The sequence below is a fragment of the Leopardus geoffroyi genome, chromosome A1 (assembly GCF_018350155.1).
Source record: "Leopardus geoffroyi isolate Oge1 chromosome A1, O.geoffroyi_Oge1_pat1.0, whole genome shotgun sequence".
NCBI lineage: Eukaryota > Metazoa > Chordata > Mammalia > Carnivora > Felidae > Leopardus > Leopardus geoffroyi.
Window position 1 is genome coordinate 117,253,336 of NC_059326.1, and position 22,758 is coordinate 117,276,093.

General features: G+C 44.4%; 1 protein-coding gene across 5 annotated transcripts in view; it reads right to left on the reverse strand.

The window, feature by feature from the left end:
- Nucleotides 1-230: 230 nt before the first annotated feature.
- The window catches only part of DIAPH1 (diaphanous related formin 1), a 104,234-nt gene continuing 81,706 nt past the window's right edge, over nucleotides 231-22,758 (reverse strand). For 4 of the 5 annotated variants that reach the window (XM_045491662.1, XM_045491651.1, XM_045491668.1 and 1 more), the window contains 10 exons: nucleotides 17,128-17,226; nucleotides 13,130-13,224; nucleotides 12,705-12,806; nucleotides 12,236-12,475; nucleotides 11,973-12,102; nucleotides 11,113-11,237; nucleotides 10,356-10,520; nucleotides 10,084-10,219; nucleotides 8,066-8,152; nucleotides 231-2,124 (listed from right to left, as the gene is read on the reverse strand). In XM_045491662.1, the coding sequence (XP_045347618.1) occupies nucleotides 1,967-2,124; nucleotides 8,066-8,152; nucleotides 10,084-10,219; nucleotides 10,356-10,520; nucleotides 11,113-11,237; nucleotides 11,973-12,102; nucleotides 12,236-12,475; nucleotides 12,705-12,806; nucleotides 13,130-13,224; nucleotides 17,128-17,226 (1,337 nt within the window). In that variant the 3' untranslated portion in view covers nucleotides 231-1,966. Of the gene's footprint in view, nucleotides 2,125-3,690; nucleotides 3,738-8,065; nucleotides 8,153-10,083; nucleotides 10,220-10,355; nucleotides 10,521-11,112; nucleotides 11,238-11,972; nucleotides 12,103-12,235; nucleotides 12,476-12,704; nucleotides 12,807-13,129; nucleotides 13,225-17,127; nucleotides 17,227-22,758 lie in introns of all 5 variants that reach the window. The other variant, XM_045491676.1, reaches the window with a different exon arrangement.

Genomic DNA, 22,758 nt, shown 5'->3' on the forward strand with positions numbered 1-22,758 from the left:
GGGTGCTAGGAGGTGGGGAACTAGAACTGAGTTCAAGAAAAGGGTTCCAAACCACCAGGCTGCCAAAATAGAACTGGGGCTCTATTCCTTTGTAAGATGCAAATGTAAGGGCAGAAGCCTAAGCATGGTGTCTGTCTGGCACATGTTAGGCACCTTAAGCTTTTTGACAATGTCAGATCAACCAGGGATTTGGAAAATAGCTTAAAGTCACAAAGGAGGAGGTAAGGTAGTACTGTTTCAATGCTTTATTAACAGTTGGAAACAAACCCAACAAACTGGAGGTGATGACATCCCAGAAGCCCAAGAGGCAAGGGAAACAGGTTTGCATTTTGTCTTTTTAAATTTTTTATTAAATGCATCTTAGCAAAAGTAGATTAAAAAAGAAAGGGTCAAAGCCCCAGATGTCAGCAGGGAAGAGGAGGGGACCCAGGGGAGCAGCCTCCCCCCCAAAGGAGATGCTGTTGCCCCTTCACACACAGACAGCTGTAGCAAACGGAACCTTTGTTCCTGGCCTGAAGGCCTCCCTGCAGGAAGCCTCAGGTCTCCTGCGTTCCCCCCTTTGCTCCAACAACTTTAATTCTGAGTCAAGCCTGAGCAGTGTCATTCTCTCTCCTACCTGGGGGTGGAAGCTAAAAGCAAAGGAGGGCAAAGTGTCACCCTGAGCCAGAGAATCTGAGCTTCCTGGAGCCAGGGCCTCTGAACAGTCTGGCGTGCCCAGTGTCCAGTTAGCATTTGCACATTTGGCTTGATAAATATATTAAATTTTTATTAAAAACTCTGTGGTCTCAGAGCTCCCACCACTGAGGCCTGGTCCACCTCTACCAGAGAAGAGCTCCTCCTGCCCCAGAACTAGATGATGGGAGAGAGAATCTGCACTGGACTTCAAGGGCCCAGAAGGCTTTAGGGTGGAGGTGGAGGTCCAGGGTGTTGTTCAGGACTGAGGCCTGTGGGGAGAAACCCCAGGGACACCAGGACCTGCCATCAAAGTCTCTTACATTATGGAGGGGAAAGGGGGAAGGGATAGTTATTCTCTTAAAAAAAAATCTCATATAAAAATAGATCCATTTGCAAAACAATTTCTCAGCCAGGAGGCTCCACCTCCCATTTCCTTGGAGACAGAGGGTGAGGTGTTGGGATGGTCACAATAAAGCCCATACTCCAGAGGAGATGCACCAAAGCTCCGGGGAAGATGTGAGGAGAGACCATGGCTCAGTAGCCTGGGGCAGGTGTAGAAGGTTCACAGAGGCAGGGTCATAAAACATGGCAGCAGGCTGGGGACAGGTCCCACAATGTCTCTATATCCTGCCTGCCCACAGGCTCTGGCCTAGGCCATCGTGGAACAGATCAAGTGGTCCAGGTCCTTTTTGTTTTGGGAGGCCCTTCCCAGGAAGGTTTGGGGAGGGTGGGGTTTGCCTCCCCACTTCTCTGGGCACGGCTCCCAGTGTCACACCACTAGTAATAAATAACAGTAACCGGGAGAGGGAAAAGCAGAGCAGAGGTGACAGCGATGAAAGGAGGGATACAGCCTAAAGGTTCACAAGCCCCATGCTGTTCTCAGGGCTAGAGAAACCACAAAAGAAAAGCACGAACCCAGCAAGATTGACCAAAGTGAAAGCCTACTGGAAAGGCAAGGGTTGAGAAAGCAGGTGGGGCCTGGTCTGAGACAAGGCCTCAGAGTGACAGAAGACCGCTGGGGTTAAGGCAGCAAACACGGAGCCTGCTTTGGTAATACAACAGCCAGGGCGGGCTGGGCTCAGGCCTCCCCACACTGCCTTTTCCTACTGGCCTCCGGGCAGCTGAAGCTGTGTGTGATGTACAGAGAGCAGCAGGCCAGAGAGTAAGACAGGGTCAAGGTAGTGGGAGCAGCCACCCCAGAGGAATATTTCCGTGACCCTTTAGGCACATGCTGCAGGGCAAGACAGTCTGGGGCTCCACTAAGGAAGCTGCTGGGGCCATAAGACCCAGCTTAGCTTGCACGGCCAACCAGCTCCTTGGGTTCTTCAAGGATTGTGGGGACTCCCGCACTGTTCTTGGCAACCTTAGGAGGAACAGTAGTCATGGCATCATCCTTGGTCAGCTCCGAGGCTAGCAGAGATGTGACTGCACACCCAGCCTTCCTGTTGGCTGCAAAGAAAAGACATGAGAGATCTTGTCCACAGAAGGCCCAATTTCTAATCCCTTTCAAACTCTGTAGCAGACATTCCGCCCAAAGCCATGCAAATGTGGCTGCACGGTCTGGTTCAGAAGGCCCTTCTTTGAAAGAAAGAGGGGCAGAGACCTAACAACATGTGGAATATACTTCCTAGGTGCAGAGAGCATGTGGTGCAGGCTTTCCTGTGTGAAAACTGTACACAGGTTTGAATATAGCTAGACAGAAAAAATGTGATTCAGGCTTGTTAGGTAAAACTTAAGAGGAATGAAGTGCCCAAAATCTGTTTTCTCATCATAGAGTTGTTGGAATTAAATAGACTCAGGCTTAGTAAAGAGTAGTAGTTTTGTTTTCTTGGCTGTTTTCAGGAATCTCCTAGGCCAAAACCATTTCAAGTCAGACCCGGGGCGGCCTGTCCAGCCTTCAGTAGGCTGCTGGGGGCAACTCCTGCAAAGCAGAGCAGCAGCCACGCGCTGACGTCAAGTGCACGTCACACTCCCGTGTGTTCCCCTACCCCCCTTCCCTCTCCCCATGCCCACATGCCCAGCTCTTCCCCACCTCTTCAGGAGTAGCAGCTGGGAGACAAATGCCAAGGGCCCTACAAGGTATGTATGTCGGGGTGGGGGTGAGTGGGTAATGAAAGGTATGTCAGCAAAGGCAGAGCTGCAGTCAAGAATGGTGAGGACAGGCCCCTACAAAGAAATCTCATTCCAATGTGTTAAGGGATGGTGACACTCCAGTTGTAATCTTAGAGAAGAACCAATGAAGCCATGAGTTTCTGTTCTCACTGCTGGGAGCCATCCCTAAGACTGTCACAATTTATGGAATGCAGATTTATGGCCCCAGTATCTTCATTCAACACAAAGGCAGTTCCTTGGGACCATGCCCATCTCATGTTCTCTGCTTCTTCCCATGCCCTACAAAACAGCACAGAAAGACCAAATGTACACAAAGAGCTGCCTGCCTGGGTCAAAGAAGCCAGACACAAAGGCTAAACGTGCTATGATTCCATTTCTATGAAATGTCTAGAATGGGTACATCCAGAGAGACAGAAAGTAGATTCACGATTGCCAGGGGCTGGGGGAATGATTGCCAGTGGGGATGGGGGTTCTTTCTGGGGTGGTAAAAATGTTTTGGAATTAGTGGTTACACAAACTTAAAAATATACTGAAACCACTGGATTGTAGACTTTAAAAGGGTGAATTCTAAGCATTTGATTTATATCTAAAAAAACCCAGCTTTTGCTGAGTCATGGGAAAGATGAGTGGAGAAAGCAGTACTTCAGCCTTACAGAAGCAAGAACAGCTTGCTAAATGATGGGGGCAGCTCTGGGACAGGCGCAGGAATGAAGAGGTCCAGAGGAAGCAGTGAACAAAGCGCCCATAACACCTTTGCCTTGTTTGGACCAGCAAAAAGCTGTAGGCAGCACAGAAGCCAAACAGGGGGAAGGCCCACCCTTTCACTAAAGAGCCAGCACTGCTGTGTTCACACAACAGAGGCCACCCCTAGGTCAGGGAGCACACTGCATGCTCACAGGTTACCAGTGTATAGGTCTCCTCCTCCTCCTGCCAGGGGCACAATGGACTGTCTAACAAGAGGAGAAAGAAGAGTGAAGGACCTGACTGAGAGGCACCAGGGCTCACCCTCTGGTTCCAGGTGGAAGGTATGTGACCTATACTCCAGGTGTTCCACACAGGCCACTACTTTGACTATAAACATGTGCTACCGCCTCCGTGATTGGGGTGGGGACAGTGTGACTAGGGAAGTCTACATGTATGTGCTTAGATCTTCTTAGCCTCAGCCCCACTTAGTTTCTGCTCTTCTCTAAATTTACTCCCTTCTCTAGGACCCTACTTCTCATGTCCAAAAAGGCAATGGCTTGATGTCACTCAAGTGTGCCTGTGTATTTATCCTCTAGCAGTTGAGAAAATATTGCCAACTATTTGTGTGTGACTAAAGAAATGCATTTGTGTTGAAATAATTTGACTCCAGACCCCAGAGGGAAAAGAATACTGGGTCTTCAGGGAGACCTGTCCTGGGCAACATGGGAAAAGTCTGGTTTCTTCCTCTAAACTAAGTTGATACCAGTTGCACCTAATCAAGCAGTGTTTCTAGGTTTTCTAAATTCCAGAAGATTCTGATGCTTTACAGGTTTCACAAAAACTAAGAGTGGATGGTAGGTGGGGGGAAGACCAAAACTTCCCTTAAAAAAAAATTTTTTTTTTAGTGTTTGTTTTTGAGAGAGAGAGAGAGCACATGAGCGGGTGAGGGGCAGAGAGGGAGACAGAATCCGAAGCAGGCTCCAGGCTGAGCTGTTAGCACAGAACCCGACATGGGGCCCAAACTCATGGACCATGAGATCATGACTTGAGTTGAAGTATGACACTTAACCAACTGAGCCACCAAGGTGCCCCCAAAACTTCCCTTTTAAGCCTAGAAAGTACACAGGGATGTGGCCTAAGATGTGGCCTTTCTCAGAAATGAGAAAGCTCTTATTGGAACTGGAAAGAGAATCAACAAAACTCAAGAATTCTGGCTTCCACTCTGTCTTCGGGGCCACAATTATACTCAACAGTTTGAACAATTAAGAAAAAGTGAGCTTTTCCCCTCCTTTCCCTACCTTGAGTACTTGAGACTATTGACAAGTAGCCATAGAAGCAGATACATAATTTGACTATATTAGATCAAGGAGGATTATTAACTCAGAATAGTCTCACAGCCTGTGGGGAAAAGGGAACAATGTTGAGACTTGGGTGAAAGGTCTCTGAAGACAGATTCCTAGAAGTTCAGGTGGGCTAAGATAAAAACATCAGCAAAATCCACCAAGCATATTATAACTAGAAAAAGGTCAATGATTTGGAAAAAAGACATTTACATTTATAAAATGCAGGCTAGAAACTGCTACTGAAGAGGAAGTGTTCTTGTTAATAAGCTTCCTTGGGGGAGAGGAAACTAGGACAGATGAGACCGTCATTACTGTCCTAAAAGAACTCATTACTGTCTAAAACTTGCCTAATTATAATACCTGTCCTATTTTTACAAAAGCAGAGGGAGAATAAGTGGTCACGTAGGAAATACTCTTAACCTTCTATAGACAGGTAGACATCAGAAAACTCCCTGAAGCAACGGTACCGTGTCCAGTGCTCTCTGCTTAGTGGAAATAGCCCTGGACTTGGAATCACAAAAGGGGGCTACAGTTCTAGCTCTAGCTCTTCAGATCTGGGAGAGGAAGAGCTTATCTGGGTCTTAATTATTTTCATCTATGAAGAGGTCAGATGCTAATCACTAAGGTCTTTAGAGGCTCTCCTGACTCGAAGGTTCTATTAGTGTAGGTGGAGCTTAGAGGGAAGGAAAGGAAAAGAAAGATGAATTTCTTCCTTGATTTTTTATCCCAGTGGGCAGATGGCCTGTATATAAGAGGCTACAATTCAGACATGGAGATAAAGTTGAGTCATTAAAACCACATGCTGACTCAATCATCAGCCTGAAATAGTAGCTGTAATACAATCACATGGATTCTTCCCTTTGACACTCAAACCATTGTTCTCCCACACCCTGCAGATCACAGCAGTTTACATGTCACTTTTAATGAACCGGCCCTGATAGTAACTCTCCTTTTCTAACTCAATGGTTCTTTGTATACTTTGTACTCAGTATACACTCCCTCGGGTCTCCAGAGACGGGAAGATTTTTTTTTTTAAAACATTCCTTTAAATACTAAGGAAAAGGCCAGGGTCTTTGAGGCTGGGACAGCTGGGACTGAGAAGGCCTGTGAGGCAGATCTGCTTGACAGGGCTTCAGTTTTTTGGCTCAAAGCAATTGATCACAAGGGATAAAGGAGGCCAAGCAAGGAATGGACCAGCTAAGTGCAGGAGCCACTGAAGGAAACCTATAGCCACCAGGGCCTATTTTATAGTTTGAGAACGGGGCCTTCTGAGTCCAGCCTCTTTTATGTCTTCTCTTATTCTTTTGTCCCATGACAACAGGATTTTTAAAGCTGGAAAGGACCCAAGAGACCATTTTAGTCCAAGAAGAAACAGAATGCCCTACAATTGTCCAAGGTACATAGCATCAGAGTTACTTGACTCTGGGTCTTTTGATTTCTACCTAGTCTGATGCTGGTCACACTCTACTGTGATAGAACCTTTACAGCTAGTGTGAGGCCAGATCACTTTAGAGGACATGAATGCACTGTCTAAGCAGGATACCAGAGTAAGTCAAAGTGTCTCCCCTAAGAGATTCTCCTAGACACCCAGGGCCCAGGAAGATTAGGTTACAGGATGGAACCAATTTAAAAATCATGTAGTTCTCTGCTGCACTATCTCCTAGTATCATTCTCCTATTCCTTCTTACCCTGGGAAAATAGCATTTTGACTAATTTGGATCCTCTGCTGAAAGGTTATGTTCCAATAAAATCCTTGCTTCCTCTGCCTGTGAGTCCTGGTTTCCTACTTGGGAAGAAGTAGAGAATGGGGCCTCCCCCACAGAGGGAAGACATTGATGTCTGGCTGCCTGTGTACAGGAAGCATCTGGCATTCTAGTATAGTTTCAGAGGAAGAGGCTTAAAAAGGGAATTCCCCACCAAAAATCTGATGCAGGTTGGCATTTAGCTGAGAGAGTCAACAGTGAGATGCAATGTATTTTCTTTTGGTTAGAAATACCTCATGTAAGGCCACATCACCTTATATGGTGAGTAGAGAACAATGTCACAAGAACCTGTAAAAACTAAACAAAATAAATACTACCAGCTGCACTCTCTACTCAAACACTGATCTGTAAGACTAAACGTACCCAGGAAGTTCTAAGTCCATCATAATCACCTATTCTTGCACTAGAGAACCTCTTCTCAAAGGATGCCAAGACTTGTAAATGAGGGATTCTCCTATTTAGGGAACGTTCAGAGGTTGTACAGAAGAGCCCTCAGAAGGGAATTTCCCTTTGGGAATTCAGAGTATGGGCAAAAATAGGCAGCAACCTTTGGGCCAGGACACTAAGTTTATGGCAGCTAGCATGCTCTATAACCTTCATCCCAGGGTCCCCTTTCCAGGCTATGATAGGTACCTTAAGCCCTACAGATACCTCTGTGTTAACAGCTAAGCGCTGGCCAAAGCAAGCTGCACACCTCCTCCTTACGATAACCTTAAAGCGCTTTCAAACAGACCTACAGAATATACCAGCCAGGGAATTGGGAACACATCTTTAACTCTCTCAAAGATAGAAACCCTTGATGACTGCCTTTTCTGTTATTCCCACCCTCAACCTAGGAAAAAAGCCATCACTCCTAGTCCCAAAGGGCCTTCGCCAGACCCAATGGTGCAAATCAGCCCTGCATGAGGGACGGTGTTGGCTCTACCTTCTCGTGGACTAGTCTCTTAGCCACTGTGCACTTCCCTCCAAGGAAACTTATCTACCAATCCTTCCCCCATACGAATGCCTGGATCATCTGTCCTCCTATCCTCGTAATTCTTCTTAGAGGCTCTGGTTCAACTTAATCCACTTATATCTTCTGAGGGTTGTGGGGGAGTAAATGGGGAACACAAAGGCAGTGGAAGCTAACTCACCCAAGGAAAGGTAGTTGTCAGAGACAGTTCTTCCAATGGACTGCTCCTCTTTATTATTACATGTGAGGATAATGATGCCTAACCTTCTCTGTCTTTTCTGCTTGTGAAGTTGAGTAAGGACTCTTAACTTTTCTTTGTATTTCCTACATCAAATGTACACTTTCAGTCCCACGAGACCTAGTTCTTCAGGTCAGTGCTTTCTAATATGGGAGGAAGAGGCCTCGGCAACCCACTCGATGCAGGGCCTACTGTGAGGAAGTTTCTAAACTGTCAGAGCATCTTTACCCGTTCTTCAGCCCAAGACAAACAGCCTCACCCCTTCCAGGCCCAGGCTGGGCTTCCCCTGCTCACTTACCCTGACGGGGTCCTCTCTTCCGTCGGAATGCTGCGCCTGACTGCAGAGCTTCCAGAAGACTGTCCATCACACCTGTCTCATCGCCCTCTGTCATGAACAAAGATGGAGATGTATGCTTTTCAGCCTGAGCAGCATGCAGCATTGAGCCCCACATATAATGTATGGACTGCTGACTGGCTTCCTGTCACCCACAGTGGCTAAGGGCTGAGAGCAAACAGAGGGCTCAACCCCACAGCCCATGTTTACTTGCATCTGTTTGAAAATGGTTAAAAGAAAAGGTTTGGCTGCCTATTAACCACTGCAGACCTTGGGGTATTTCCTGGCAGTACCCTCCTTCCTATCCCAACCAGGACTAGCACAGAGAATTGCAGAAATGCCCAAGTCTAATTCCAGAATAAGCACACAGACTGGGATTATGAAATTAATATGGAATATTATCACTCGCTCTTTATCCTAAAGTGTTTCACTCCAGTTAACATAAACATGTCAGGGAGAGCCTGGTTCCAGTTTCAGAGCAGGGCTGAGGAAAAAGGAGAAACCCCTGATCAAGACTGAATTTCTCGTAAGTACTAACCCCTGTGGCTGCATCTTCCAGAACCAGCTCAGCATGTAAGCAGAGCATCCTGGCTGGAATGTAAAGAGTTAATGTAGAATTCTTGTTCCAGCCAGGCTCTGTTTCCATGGCAACAGCTCAGGGTGGTGAAATCTGAAACTGAAATCCCAAGGAGCCTGCGGGCTTGTTAGCTACAAGGCTGGGCTCACTGCTCCCCGCGCCACCTGCTGGCTGAACATCACCAGTGCAGGTGACCTACATTTCCAACCTCCTGCATTGCCTTGGGGACCCGGGCCAGGGCCAGGTCTTGCTGCACAGCCAGGTGAGTAGGTGCAGCTTTCATCCTGCATGTCAGCTGGACTCCACCTTTCCCTACATCTAGGGACAAACCCTGGCCGCCAGGGGAGAAAGGGGGAAAGTGAAAGATACTTGGCGTGGGCTTTAACAGCATTCGCAGAACAAAATGTTGTGGCTTTTATATATAACTATAGGAAGGACTGTGGAAATGCTTCCCAGAAAAATAGGAAGAAAAGAAAAAAGTGTAGGCTGTTCTCCTTAAGGTCCCGGGCCTCATCACAACAGGAGCTGCCAAAGAAAAGTCCTTGGGAGGAAGAGGTGCTAGAGCAGCTCTGGTCTCTTGTGCTCAGCAAAGCACTGGATTCTTGCCAGACCTGGAGGCCCTAAGAACCCCTTTACTTAGATGGCTGGTGGTGACTCAGGTTCAAGAAGGGTGGCATCAGCTAAATTCTGTGCACAATGTATACTACAGTTCTCCTCACAGAAGGAGCTGACAGAGGCGGGGGCAGGGCATAAGCAGCAGGAAGGCAGCAGAGACCGGAAACAGAAGGCCAGTAATTAAGGCCATATGTTTCAACAAAGACATGCTTCTGGTAGTGAAACAGATTCTGCTAACGAAAAAAGAGAGTGGCCAGCTCCCATGCCCCCTCTCCACAAGTGCAATCCCTTTATAATCTGATAGGTACACGTGGTTATGTGTGCACAGTGTGGACAACTCTGCTGAAGTACTGAGGACACAGCCCTTAGTGAAAATAAGCACAAAAGGAGGGCAAGCCACCAGTAAGAGATGGGAGTGGGTCCAGGAAAACATTCTGGGGAAAAGAACAGAAGATTTAGTAGAGGATACAAAGAATAGGCCAGCGGAACATTCGGACGGGCAGAACAATACGTGTTACAGCAGTCCTAGATCACTGGGGAGATGAGACCTAATGCGGGAAAACTGGCAAAGGAGAGAGAAGGGTTTGAGCTCGGAGAACTGGATTGCGCATGCAGGGGAGCTGAGGTGAAAGTCCAGCATCAGGCTCTTGGAGGTAGAAGACTGCCAACAATCTTTTGCCAGGAGCTGAGCTCAGACATGAGCTGTTCTCTCTGGCCTCTACATTCTAGGCAGAGAAGTCCTGCAAATGTTCCTGTTTCAACCCATTAGCCCTTCTCCTCCACTTCTTACCTGCATTCATGTCTATGAGTTGCTCTCTCTTCTGCTGCTTCTCCAGCCGCTCCTTCTCTGCCTTCTCCTTGGCTAGTTTTGCTCGCCGCATCTTTTCCTCTGTCTCCCGCCGCTTCTGGTTTTCCTTGACTGCTTGCTGTGGAGGAAAACAACACGTGGGCATGTATGCACTTACACATATGCCCACCCAACACTAACCAATCTGAAGCCAACCAATGTGGAAAGTGAGAAATGTCCACAAAAAATTCAGTCCGCAGATAGCCCTTGCTCACCACAAACATATTCTTAAAGTTGTGCAGATCCATGAAGAATTCTTCCACAGACACCTTCTTGGGGTCAAAGAGGAAGTACTCTCCCAGCTCCTTATAGAGGGTCTCCATGTTACAATGCATCATCCGCAACTTGTTATACTGTTCCTGTGCGTCCTTCACAAAGCTGTGCGGCCAGGAAGTAAAGGACCAAGACCAAGAAGCAGATCCGCTTCTCCGGCCCCGAGGAACACTCAGAGATGCATGCTGGCATGCACAAGGATGTTCAGCATAGCACTGTTTATAACAGCAAAACCAAGAAGCAACCTAAATATCGAAAATACGGGAATGGCAAGCCATAAACCATGGTCCACCTACAGAAAAGGAGGTGGCAATTAAAAAAGAGGCTGTTCTCCATATATTGCTGTGGAACCTGGGCTTAAGACATATTATATTCAAAAAGAAATACAACACAGTTTTGATTTAAAGTAAATTCATGAGGTAAAAATCAGAAGTTCAGTGGTAGTGGTTACCTTTGGTAAGGGGAGGAAGAAGAGAATACGTGTGTGTGTGTGTGTGTGTGTGTGTGTGTGTACTGGAGATGGGGCAAAGGGTAAGGTATCAGGGAGGAATTTTCGTTTATGTGCATGGGTTTTTTTTGTTTACAGAATTTTTTTCAAGAAGGAAAAATTGTCTATCACCAGATCTATCCTGCTGTTCCCCCACGGGACATTTTCCTTCCCTTCCTAAGAAGCAACTCCCTCATTTTAAGAAAGGATATAGTCATTTTTTCAACAAACTTGTCTTTCTCATCTGTGGCAGCTGGGAAATTCTGAACATCACGTTCCACATCAGAAATCTGTTTCTTCATTTGATCTAGGTTCTTTTGCAAGTTTTCAGCAGAAACTAAAGGAAACACAAAAACAGAAAGAGTTCATGATGAGTCTCAAGACCCTCAGCCTCCAGTCTTTGGGGCCCAGGCTCTGTCTGTCCATACAGCTGTACCCAGTTATCCTGGTTCTCACGCTCTCTCCTCTAGCTGTTTCCCACATTTCAGTTTCCATCTTTCCAGTTCAACTATAAATTACTTGATAACTGAACCTCCAGCCTCCACAAGAAGAAGACAGGTTTCATTTAATTTAACAAGAACCTATGAAATTCCCTAGGATCTTGGTCTCATTTATTGTAGGGCACACAGTTGCAGGGGAAGGAGATATACACAGAAATACAGAGGAAGGGCAGAAATCTGTTCCCATTTCTACCGAATGCTGCTTTTTCTTTGTGTAGTTCCAGGATGATGAGGCCTGATTTTTGACAATCTAGTCCATGCTTTCTGAATAAAAATAACTGCTGACCTAGACTAAAAACACCTACCTTTCTTCCAGTTGTTTTTTAGTGTTTGGGATTTCCCTAAGAAAGGAAAGAGTGCTTCCCACTTCTATACATGGAGACCTCCCCTCTGCCTGATAATCCTCTCCCCGTGGCTTAGACATCATGCCTAAACCCTCTCCCATTCCCACCTAAAATAGGCAGAACTGAAAATTATCTAAGATAAGATCTAGACCGTGTCTTACTTCCGTCCCCATGCAGGTATTTTGGGGGCCTGAAATAGCCTTCTAGTTTTGCCCCAACCTGCCCCACCTCGGCTGGCTTTCTCCACGTGGGCAAGCTCGTCTGGAAACTTGAGGACATCAGGATGGTCATTCTCGCACAACTCAGCCAAGAAGTGCAACAGTGTCATCTTCTGATCTGTGGACTTGGTGTCTCGAAGCTTGGGGAAAGAGGAGAAACTGTCAGTCTTGACATACTCAAGATCACCTGAGACCAACAGTACTTTGCCACACTGGGCCCCCAGAGGCCGGTAGCCTTCCCTTCTGTTGCTCTGCTCTAAACCCTTGGCTTACCTTACAGAGGAAGCTGATGTTGAAGCCGAAAGCACCGGCATTCCTGGAGCCAGCATTCATGTAGTTTCCAACAAGTAACGTAATCTCCAGGAGTTTAGAGAAGCTCTCACTCTTTCGTAACTCCTCACACGCAGCAGTCACAGAAACAATCTCTGGCTTAATATTCTCCACTTGCTCACTAAACTGTAGCTTGAAGAGGATGGCGTTGAGGCGAGGCCGCAGGCGGGGCACAGTGCCCATCTGGTGAGGAAGACAAGCAGTTTGGTACAGCAGGCAGGGAGAGGGAAAGTCAGAAAAAACGTACAGGCTTGAGCCTCTCCTATAGGAGGCTCTGAGTTCAAGAATACCAAGCAGAGAGAAACATTGGTTCAAAATAGAAAAGAGGCAAGGAACAAGTACCATGGCTACTCTGGGGGAGCAGAGGAGCAAGGGAGTCAGGGAAGAGCTTACTACCATAGGCCTCACTCACCACCACACCAAACTGCTCTGACTCAGCCAGATCATCATATTCATCCTTCAGTTCGGAAAGCATTTTTAACTGCTCTGGCTCTGGCATCTGCTTAATGAGGTTCTGAAAGAGAGAAGGGACTGTCTCAGTTTGAGGGGGAAGAGCTGACAACCTGGGCCTCCTGTCAGCCCCCCACTGTGCCCAGGGACCACAAAGAAGGAAACATGGATTGGGGAAGAGGTAGCTAGTGAGATGGCAGGACTTTTGAAAAATATACCAGGAATAACCTAACCACCAGAGACACGCACGCTTACCCAAAGCCAGCGTTCCATAAATCATCCTCTAGACCATTATGCTAGAGGACCTCATCCTCTACCCAGAGAGGTGATGAGGCTAGTGTACCGCGATGTGAAGAGCCAATCCAGCAGAACCACCTTGCTCCTTACCTGGATCATAGACTCGGTGAGAACAGACTCATTCACCTCCAGGATGACATTCTTAATCTCTTGATAGGCCATGCGGAATGAACCCAGAAAGATGGCTGCCAGAAAATGAGACTATTAAAAACCTCCACCAGCTCCCCACTGCCTCTGTAGCTAAAATCCAAGTTCTTGAGTCCAGTGTGGAAGGTTCCCACCTCCCAGCTTTCTCTCTCATGAATCCCCACATTTTGGCATATACCAGCTACACCGTTCGAAGTACACATTCAACAAACACTGTGGCTCCTGGCCTTTGCTCACACAGGAAGATTTTGATCTTCTCTATCTCTATACATCCAAGATACTCACCCCACTCTATTTTTAGTTCCCCACTCCCATGACTCCAGCCTCAAAGCTGCCACTGCCTTCAACTGCTGATTCTTAAACTGCCATATCCCCATTCCCCAACGAACACATCCTGTCTTCCTGTTTTAGCACCAGTCTCTACAGTGACCCCTCAACCTCATCAGAGCGCATGCACGTACTCTCTCTGGTGGGAGAGCCGACCATTCCATTTTCTCTGGATGTACGAGTTCCACTTCACCTCCACCCTCCAGTATAGAGTTTCACTCAGTTTCTACTATTACTGCCATTTCCATTACTACTATTCCTGTTTTGTTTCCTTCTCCTTCCAGTCTCTGGTCAATCCAGACCTCTCATCGCTCTCTTCTGGCACCTGGGCTAATGAATACCACTGGCAAAGACTCTGCAGATCACAGTTCATCAGTGTGTAGCGGCACCAATGATAGCGGGGGTCTCAGCACTGCGCCCTCTTGCAAGCTCCTCCCAAAATATCCTCACTCTCGCAACTGTCCCACCACTTCTGATTTTTAAGATATTGTTTCTCTTCGCTGAAAAAAACTGAAGCCACTGGTCAAATTACTTGCCAAGCATTTTCTTATGCACTGGAGGTCATCAGCAAGAGCCAGAATAGACAAGGCTCATGTAAAGACTGTGTGGAATTATAGAGAAGAAGCCTTGTGCCAACAGTTCTGTCAGCTTATCAGCAACTACACCCATGTACTCATCCTTTTCTTGTGTCTCAAAAGAACACATGGCCCTGAGGACCTTTTCCTTCAGTGCATACATGTAATCCAGTTTCTACCATCTAAAAAACAAAAAACCAAAACCCTGACTTGAAACTCCTAACTGCCAGCTTCTTTCCCTCACTGTCTAACATTCTAACAGCACAGCAGTCTGTTCTCTTCCACTGCCGCAGCTCTCATCTATTCTCCTGTCCCTAGAGTCCATGACAAGACTGTGAACGTCAGACGTGGTATCTTACACATAACCTACATACATACATGATCTCATTTCACCCTATTCATAATATCCCCATACGTCTGTAGTATTAGCTCATTTCATAGAAACCTAATATTTAAAGTTAATAAGCTATTCAAATCCAAGGTCACACTGCCAGTAATTGTTGGAAGCAGGATTTAAATACTAAAGGATGCCAGAGCCTCTGTTCTTAACCTCTATGCTACACCAAAATTATTCTTGCTTAGGCTACTGACTTTCCTCCACCAGATCAAGAGGACCTGTCCTGTCCTGTTTTTAGGGGACTCATGTCTTCATCTGACACTGCTGACTACTCCCACTTCTTTTTTTTGTTTGTTTTGTTTGTTTTTTGGGACTTGGGCCCTCACTACTCCCATTTCTTGTAACTTTATCATACCATTTTTCTTGCTGCTCCTTTCCAGTCTCCTTTCAGTTCTCCACCCCCCGCCCCCACTATTTACTTGCCCCTTTAGTATCAGTGGCCTTCAAAGCAACCTCATGGCTTCAACTATGACTCATGTGCTATCTTCTAAATTCCCATTTCCAGCCAAACCTTCCTCCTGATTTCTACACCCAAATGCCTAACATACCCATCCTTCTGGAGGAGTCCCCACAGGCATCTTAAATTCTACCCTAAAAGTACTCATTTCCACCCACCACCCTGCCACCTCATTCATGTCCACTACCCACTGCTCCTTCCCAAAAAGACAATTTGCTCCTGTTGGATTTTCCTTTTTCAGTAAACGGTACCCTTCTCACTAGAGTGATGTAAACCCAAGAAAACGTCTCCTTTATTCCCTCAGCCAATCACTAAGTTCCAGTATTTCTATCTTCTTAGTATCTTCTGCCTTCCTGCTCACTTTCACTACTACTTAAGTTTCCGGCCCTGATCACTTCTCATCTAGTTTTAAAGCGAGAACATAACTCATCTCTCTGCCTATAGTCTTCCTGTACCCCAGCAATCCAGCCTCAAAGTCACTGCTGAAGTAGCTTCTCCCCAAATTACACAGGATCATATCACTCATTTTCCTGATTAACATCCATTCAATAAATTCCAAACCTCCCAGGATAAAATAGATACTTTTTAGCCTAAGCCTGTCAGGATTCTTCATGATCTGGCTTCTTCCTCTTTCTTGAAAGCTTCTTCTGCCACCACTCACCTGCATAGTCTTTACTCAGCTGTACTCAACTACTTGCAGTTTTCCAACTGCACAGTGTTACCTCGTGCTTCTGTGCCTTCACACATGCAGATCTCTCTGCTGGAAACAAGGCAGCCCACACTCTTCACTTCACTCATGACTAATACTTCTTTTAGCTCAGTTAAGCAGGACCTCCTCTCGAATGACATGGATGATGTGCTCCTTCCAGTACTCCCCCCCAGTTAATTTAGATGCCCCTTTCCCGGTGCTCTCATACACATCCTAGCACACCCCCATCAGAGCACTCATCAGTCTGTGTTGTTACCATTATTTACTCTTCTGTCTCTACCAGATGCATGCTTCCTGAGGACAGGGACTGTACCTTACTCAGCTTAGTGTCCCTAGCACATAAGAGGCACTTAGTAATTTCTGAATCACTAAATTGTATCTCCTAGACCATCCTTCCAGAAACTAATCTCAATTCTCTGAGTTCTGTTTTCCATATAAGTATCACTCAACTGGAAATAACAATGTCCTACTCCACGGTCGTATCATTTTCTAAAATAAGAGTTATTCTAGTTTTCTGGTCACAGAGATAATCTTGGGAAGAGGAATTATCTCACATTAGTTTCCATAAAAGGACTTACCCACAGACAATATTTAGTAATATTTGCTGTCATTGATCTAGGTCTACACAGCAAAGAATGATGTGAAAGGTGTACTGTTTTCATTCTATCACTGACTTTACTTACAGGTATGTGTATTCATTTACTTGTGTGATCTTGGCCAAGTCACAACATCTAAACTTTGATCTTCTCATTTGGAAAAATGAGGACAACAGCCACAATGCAAAACTGTGAGTGGGTTTTATGGAATATATACCCTTTCATCTCTGAAACACGTGTGTAGTATGTGCCTAATCGAGACTGCAACATGGCAGAACCTCAAATATTTACATGAACAAACATTTAAATCTATACTACTCAGCATTACCAGGGATCCACAACCAAACAACAACAACAAAATAAACATTCATCCTGATCATCAAATAAGTACTACCTGGATCAACTTGGGGGAAAAGTTTCTGATCCTACTTTGAGAAGTACAGGGTTTACATTATTTGTTCTACACCACAAAGTTATTTTAGATTTAAATGCAATCAAACCAGTGCTGCATTTAAAGGAAGTTCTTGAAGTTAAAAAGAAGGAAATGCACAATAGAATATTTGTGGTAGATTTTCTGTGGAAGCAATGTAAATAGTAAAGGCTTTGAAATAAAAAAATCTGAAGTTCAAATCTCAGACCTGTCTCTAACTACCTACTGGACTAGGCAAATTCCTAAAAGCCTTAACCTCTGTTTCCTTGCCATAAAACTAGATGCTAACAATCTTGTAGGTCTACTGAGGAATTAAACAAGATGCTGGAAGTTCTTACAATGCTTGGCTACATAAGGAGCTCCACAAATCAAGGGACCTGGATCCACCAAAATTAAGATTTCAGAAGAACCCCCTCACATTCAAATAGTTGGGAACACAGAGTTACTCACAGAGATTCTGGGCTGTCTTTGAATCCAACACCTTTAACTCTTTTACTTTTTTCTTTTGCACAGATTTCTTTTCTTCTCCACCTTCCTGATCCTTCTTGGCTAGTAAGGGAAAGATTAGAAAAGCATGATGAAGGAGAAGCCACATTCGTGCCTTATTGAACTACTGTACCAGCCTGGAATGGCTCCTCACCTCCTATTAGCAACAGTTTTCTTATTGCATTCCTTCAAAGCTAACCTTCTCTCTAACCACCCACCCTCCTATTACTGACCCCCCTACCAACTATAGTCAACATCCTGTTCCTTTAACTGTTTAACATTCCTTTAACTGTTAGCAATAATGCTTTCCCACCTACATCATATCATTTACTGGCAGATCTTTCTCTGAAGGACCAGATGGTAAATATTTTAGGCTTTGCAGACTATATGATCTGTCTCCACTGCTCAACTCTACCACTATAGCATGAAAGCAGAGATAATACGTAAACAAATGGCATGTGGTTTGCCAACCTCTTACTAGAGTTTTCCACCATGTTATCCTTTGTGCTTATTAAAAATCCTGTTTATCCTTCAAGCTCCATCTTGAATAGGAATTCTCTATAAAAATTTTCATTTCCAGGGTGCCTGGGTGGCTCAGTTGGTTAACCATCTAACGATTTTGGCTCAGGTCATGATCTCACGGTTCATGAGACTGAGACCTGAGTCAGGCTCTGCCCTGAGTGTGAAGCCTGCTTAAGATTCTCTTTCTCTCCCCCTCTGCCCCTCCTGCGTGCATACATGTGTGCTTTCCCCCCTCCTCTCTCAAAATCAATAAATGAACATTAAAAACAAAAATTTTATTTCCCCAAATGCCTATGCTCTCCGAATCCCCAATGAATTTGATACTTGTTTATTCTGTAAAGTTTTCCTTCTTAAATTAAACTGATGCTTTGATGGTATTTGTTACCATACCTCATTCAACAATTATTCAATGTTTTGTGACATTTCTTGTGTATCATCTTGATCTTTTTAAACCCCGTTACTTTTTTTGTTAAGATTTTACTTTTAAGTAATCTCTACACCCAGCATGGGGCTCAAACTCAGAATCCCAAGATCAGGAGTTGCACACTTCACCGACTGAGCCAACAAGGCACCCCAACCCTCTATTACTTTTTAAGTGTGGATACTTTCCCATCCCACCCACACTTTTAACTTCTGGAGCATGGACAAAATAATATTTTATTATCTCACTCTCTTAGCAGTTAGCATGATAGTAACATTCTCTAAGAAATGGGTGACACTGGCTATTGAGGAGGGTTGGGAAGCAGACGGAAACAGGAACTGTTCTGGATGGACAGAACTGTAAAATATTCTGTCCTTTGGTGTAACCTGGCGTCAACTCTTTTTAGGAAGCTCCATCGGAGTATCTCCACAAAGAGGGTCAAGAAACTGACAAAGCTAGTTGCTCTGAGGAGAGGAATGAGGTGCTTGAATACAAAAGTGTATTATAGTGAATAACTTCCTCATATACTGTTTGAACTTTCATTAAACCACAAAAAAGTACTATCTGGTACAAATAAATAAGAAAAACAGCAAACAAAAAAGAAAATTACATGGCAAAAAGTACCAAGAGCTATTAGAAACTCATCCTTTGGCCAGATAGTCCCAACTCAAAGAAGGTATGTGCCAGATTATTCTGGGCACTGTGAATAAAACAGCAAATGAAATGGATTCCTGCCTTCATGAATGTCATATTCTAATAAGAAGAAATAGACAATCAGTTAATACATAAAATAATGTATTAGTCATAGTTCTGTGAAAAAAAAATCAAGTAGGGAAGAGGATAGGGGAATTTCATGGGGTTTGGATTGTATCTTTGGTGGGGGGTGGGGATCAGGGAAGGTCCTAGAATGTGACTTTTGAGAAAAGACTTTTTAGAAAGTGAGAGTACAAACCACATGAATATCTTCGGGGAGGGGAAAGCATTTCAGGCAGACAGAACAACAAATACAAAGGCCTGAGAAAGGAGCATGCTAGGTGTGCTCAAAGCAAAACAAAAGGTCATTATGGCTACATGGAGTGAGGGAGAGGCTGGGAGAGTCACAGAGGTACTAAAGACAGATCATATAACAAAACAGAAATTATGGGTAGTGAGATAAAAACGGAAACGTAAAACATCCAGACTGTATCACAAAAACTTAGAAACAGGAAAGGAAAAAAGTAAAACTAAAGCTCTCATTTTATACAGGCAAGTAGAAAGATATGTATTCATTACTGATGTTAAAAAAACAAAAAACAAAAAAACGGGCGCCTGGGTGGCTCAGTCGGTTAAGTGTCTGACTTTAGCTCAGGACAAAATCTCATTGTTTGTGGGTTCAAGCCCTGCATTGGGCTCTGTGCTGACAGGTCAGAGCCTGGAGCCTGCTTCAGGTTCTGTGTCTCCCTCTCTCTCTGCCCTCCCCCACTCACACTTGCTCACACGCTCTCTCTCTCTCAAAAATAAACATTAAAACAAAAATTAAAAAAAAAAAATAAAAAACAGACTCAACTTGTTTGCTTGGCAATAAAATAAAAATAAATATGTGGTATATATACAAGAAAGAAAGGGACAGGGGCTTTAGAAAACTGAGTGGATCTGGGATAGGGGGCACCAGAGCAGAATTAGTCTGCCGTGAAAATAGAGCAGGCTCAACTGAGAATGAGAGCCATCATCTGAGGTAGGCCTCCTGAGATTTATGGAATTTACTTGCTACTCAGAAAGAAGGGTCAGAAAAGCAGTACTGAACCCTGGATGATGCTGAGCAGTCATGAAATTATTAATCTCATTTGGATGCAAATGGCTTCTTACTCTCAGTTATATTTATCCTTTGCCACCCATCTGTGTTTGTAAGGAAGAGAATGTTAACAGAGTAAAAAATTACATCCCAGGAGCGGGGAGTTAAGATGGCGGAGAAGTAGAGGGATTTTCCTCATCCCTCAAACACAGCTGTACTGAGTTCAGATCACTTGCAACACCCAGGAAATCGATCTGAGGAGTGGCAGAAAGTTCTCCACAGGTGGAGGAGACAGCTTGGCAGGATAGAGGCTTCCCCACCTCCTGCCTTTTTTTTTTTTTTTTTTTTGCCCAGGGTTACTTCAACAAACAAATCAAAGCACACCTAGTTAAAGGTCCAAATGCTCCACCACTACAAGCAAGGAGGAGCTCTCCAGAGGACTGACTAGTGGGACACAGTAGCCAAAACATATCAACAGAGTGCACGCAACATACAGCAGAAACACTTCCTGGAGCGCCAGGTCCTGAACAGGGTATGACCCCGTTTTAATATAATAGTACTCTTAGATGCAGGACATCTAACAAGCTTTTAAAACACGCAAAAGATGGGGCACCTGGGTGCCTCAGCTGGCTAAGCGTCTGGCTTCAGCCCAGGTCATGATCTCATGGTTTGTGGGTTTGAGTCACGCGTCGGAGTCTGTGGTGACAGCTCAGAGCCTAGAGCCTGGTTCGGATTCTGTGTCTCCCCCTCTCTCTGCCCCTACCCCATCTGCTCTGTCTCTCTCTGTCAAAAAAGTGAATAAACATTAAAAACAATTTTTTTTAATATGCAAAAGACAAGATGGAGGAAACTTAGCCAAAATGACAAGATGATGGAATTGTCCCCAAAAGAAAAGTCAAGAAGAAATCACAGCCAGAGAATTGCACAAAACAGATACAAACAATATATACAAACAAGAATTTAGAATAACAGTCTTAATACTAACAGCTGGGTTTGAAAAAAGCATAGAAGACACCAGAGAAACCCTTGCTGCAGAGATCAAAGACCTAAGAACTAGTCACGATGAATTAAAAAAATGTTATAACTGAAATGCAAAATAAACTAGGTACAGTGGCAAGACTGAAGAAGCAGATAAGAGAATAGGTAAAACAGAAGATAAAACTACGGAAAATAATGAAGCTGAAAAAAAGAGGAAAAGGAAATTATTAGCTAAGGGAGATTAGACATGAAATGAAACACTATCTGTGTATCAAAGGAGTTTGAGAAGAAGACAAGCAAGTAAAAGTGCAGATGATTTATTTGAAAAATTATAGCAGAGAACTTCCCTCATGTGGGGAAGGAAATAGGCACCTGAGTCCAAGAGGCACAGAGAACTCCCTTCAAAATCAACAAAAACAGGTCAACAGCATGACATACCATAGTGAAACTGGCAAAATACAAAGATGAAGAGAATTCTGGAAAGAGCTAGGGACAAAACGTCCTTAACCTACAAGGATAGACACACAAGGGTAGTAGCAGACCTGCCCACTGAAACTTGCCAGGCCAGAAGGGATTGGCAGGAAATATTCCATGCGTTGAATAGGAAAAATATGCAGCCAAGAATCCTTTCTCCAGCAAGGCTGTCACTCAGAATAGAAGGAGAGATAAAGACTTTGCCAGACAAACAAAAACTAAAGGAATTCGTGACCACTAAACCAGCCCTGCAAGAGATCCTAAGGGGGACTCTGTGAGTGGAAAGCAGCAAAGACTACAAAGGACCAGAGGACATCACCACAAACATGAAATCTACAGATAATACAATGGCCCTAAATTCATATCATTCAATAATCACTCTGAATGTAAACAGACTAAATGACCCAATCAAAAGATACAGGATATCAGAATGGATTAAAAAAAAACAACAACAAGATCCATCGTATATCCTGACTATAAGAGACTGAGGACCGTGTAGGACACCTGCAGAGTGAAAGTGAGGGGATGGAGAACCATCTACCAGGCTAATGGATGTCAAAAGAAAGCTGGAGTATCCATACTTATATCAGACAAACCAGACTTTAAAACAAAGACTGTAACAAGAGATGAAGAAGGGCATGATATCATAATTAAGGTGTCTATCCATCAAGAAGAGCTAAGAACTGTAATTATTTATGCTCCCAAGTTACAAGTACCCTAATATATAAATCAATCACAAGCATAAGCCAACTTACTAATAACAATAGCATAACTGTTGGAGATTTTACTATTCCACATACACCAATGGACAGAACATCTAAGCAGAAAACCAACAAGGTAACAACAGCTCTGAATGACACACTGGATCAGATGGACTTAACAGATACACTCAGAACATTCCATCCTAAAGTATCAGAATACACATTCTTCTTGAGTGCACATGAAACATTCTCCTGATCACATATTGGGTCACAAATTAGCCCTCAACAGGTACAAAAAGACTGAGATCATACCATGCATATCTCCAAATCACAAGGCTATGAAACTTGAAATCAACCACAAGAAAAAATTTAGAAAGCACCCAAATGCATGGGGTTAAAGAACATCCTACTCAAGAATTACGGGGTTAACCAGGAAATTAAAGAAGAAATTAAAATATACACGGAAGCAAATGAAAATGAAAACACAAAAGTCCAAACCCTTTGAGATACAGCAAAGGTGGTCCTGAGAGGAAAATACATTTCAATTCAGGCCTATCTCAAGAAGCAAGAAAGGTCCCAAATTCACAACCTGACCGCACACCTAAAGGAACTAGAAAAGGAGCAGTAAATAAAACCCAAAGCCAGCAGAAGAAGGGAAATAATAAAGATTAGAGGAGAATTAAACGATGCAGAATCCAAAAAAAAACCACCAGTAGAACAGATAAATG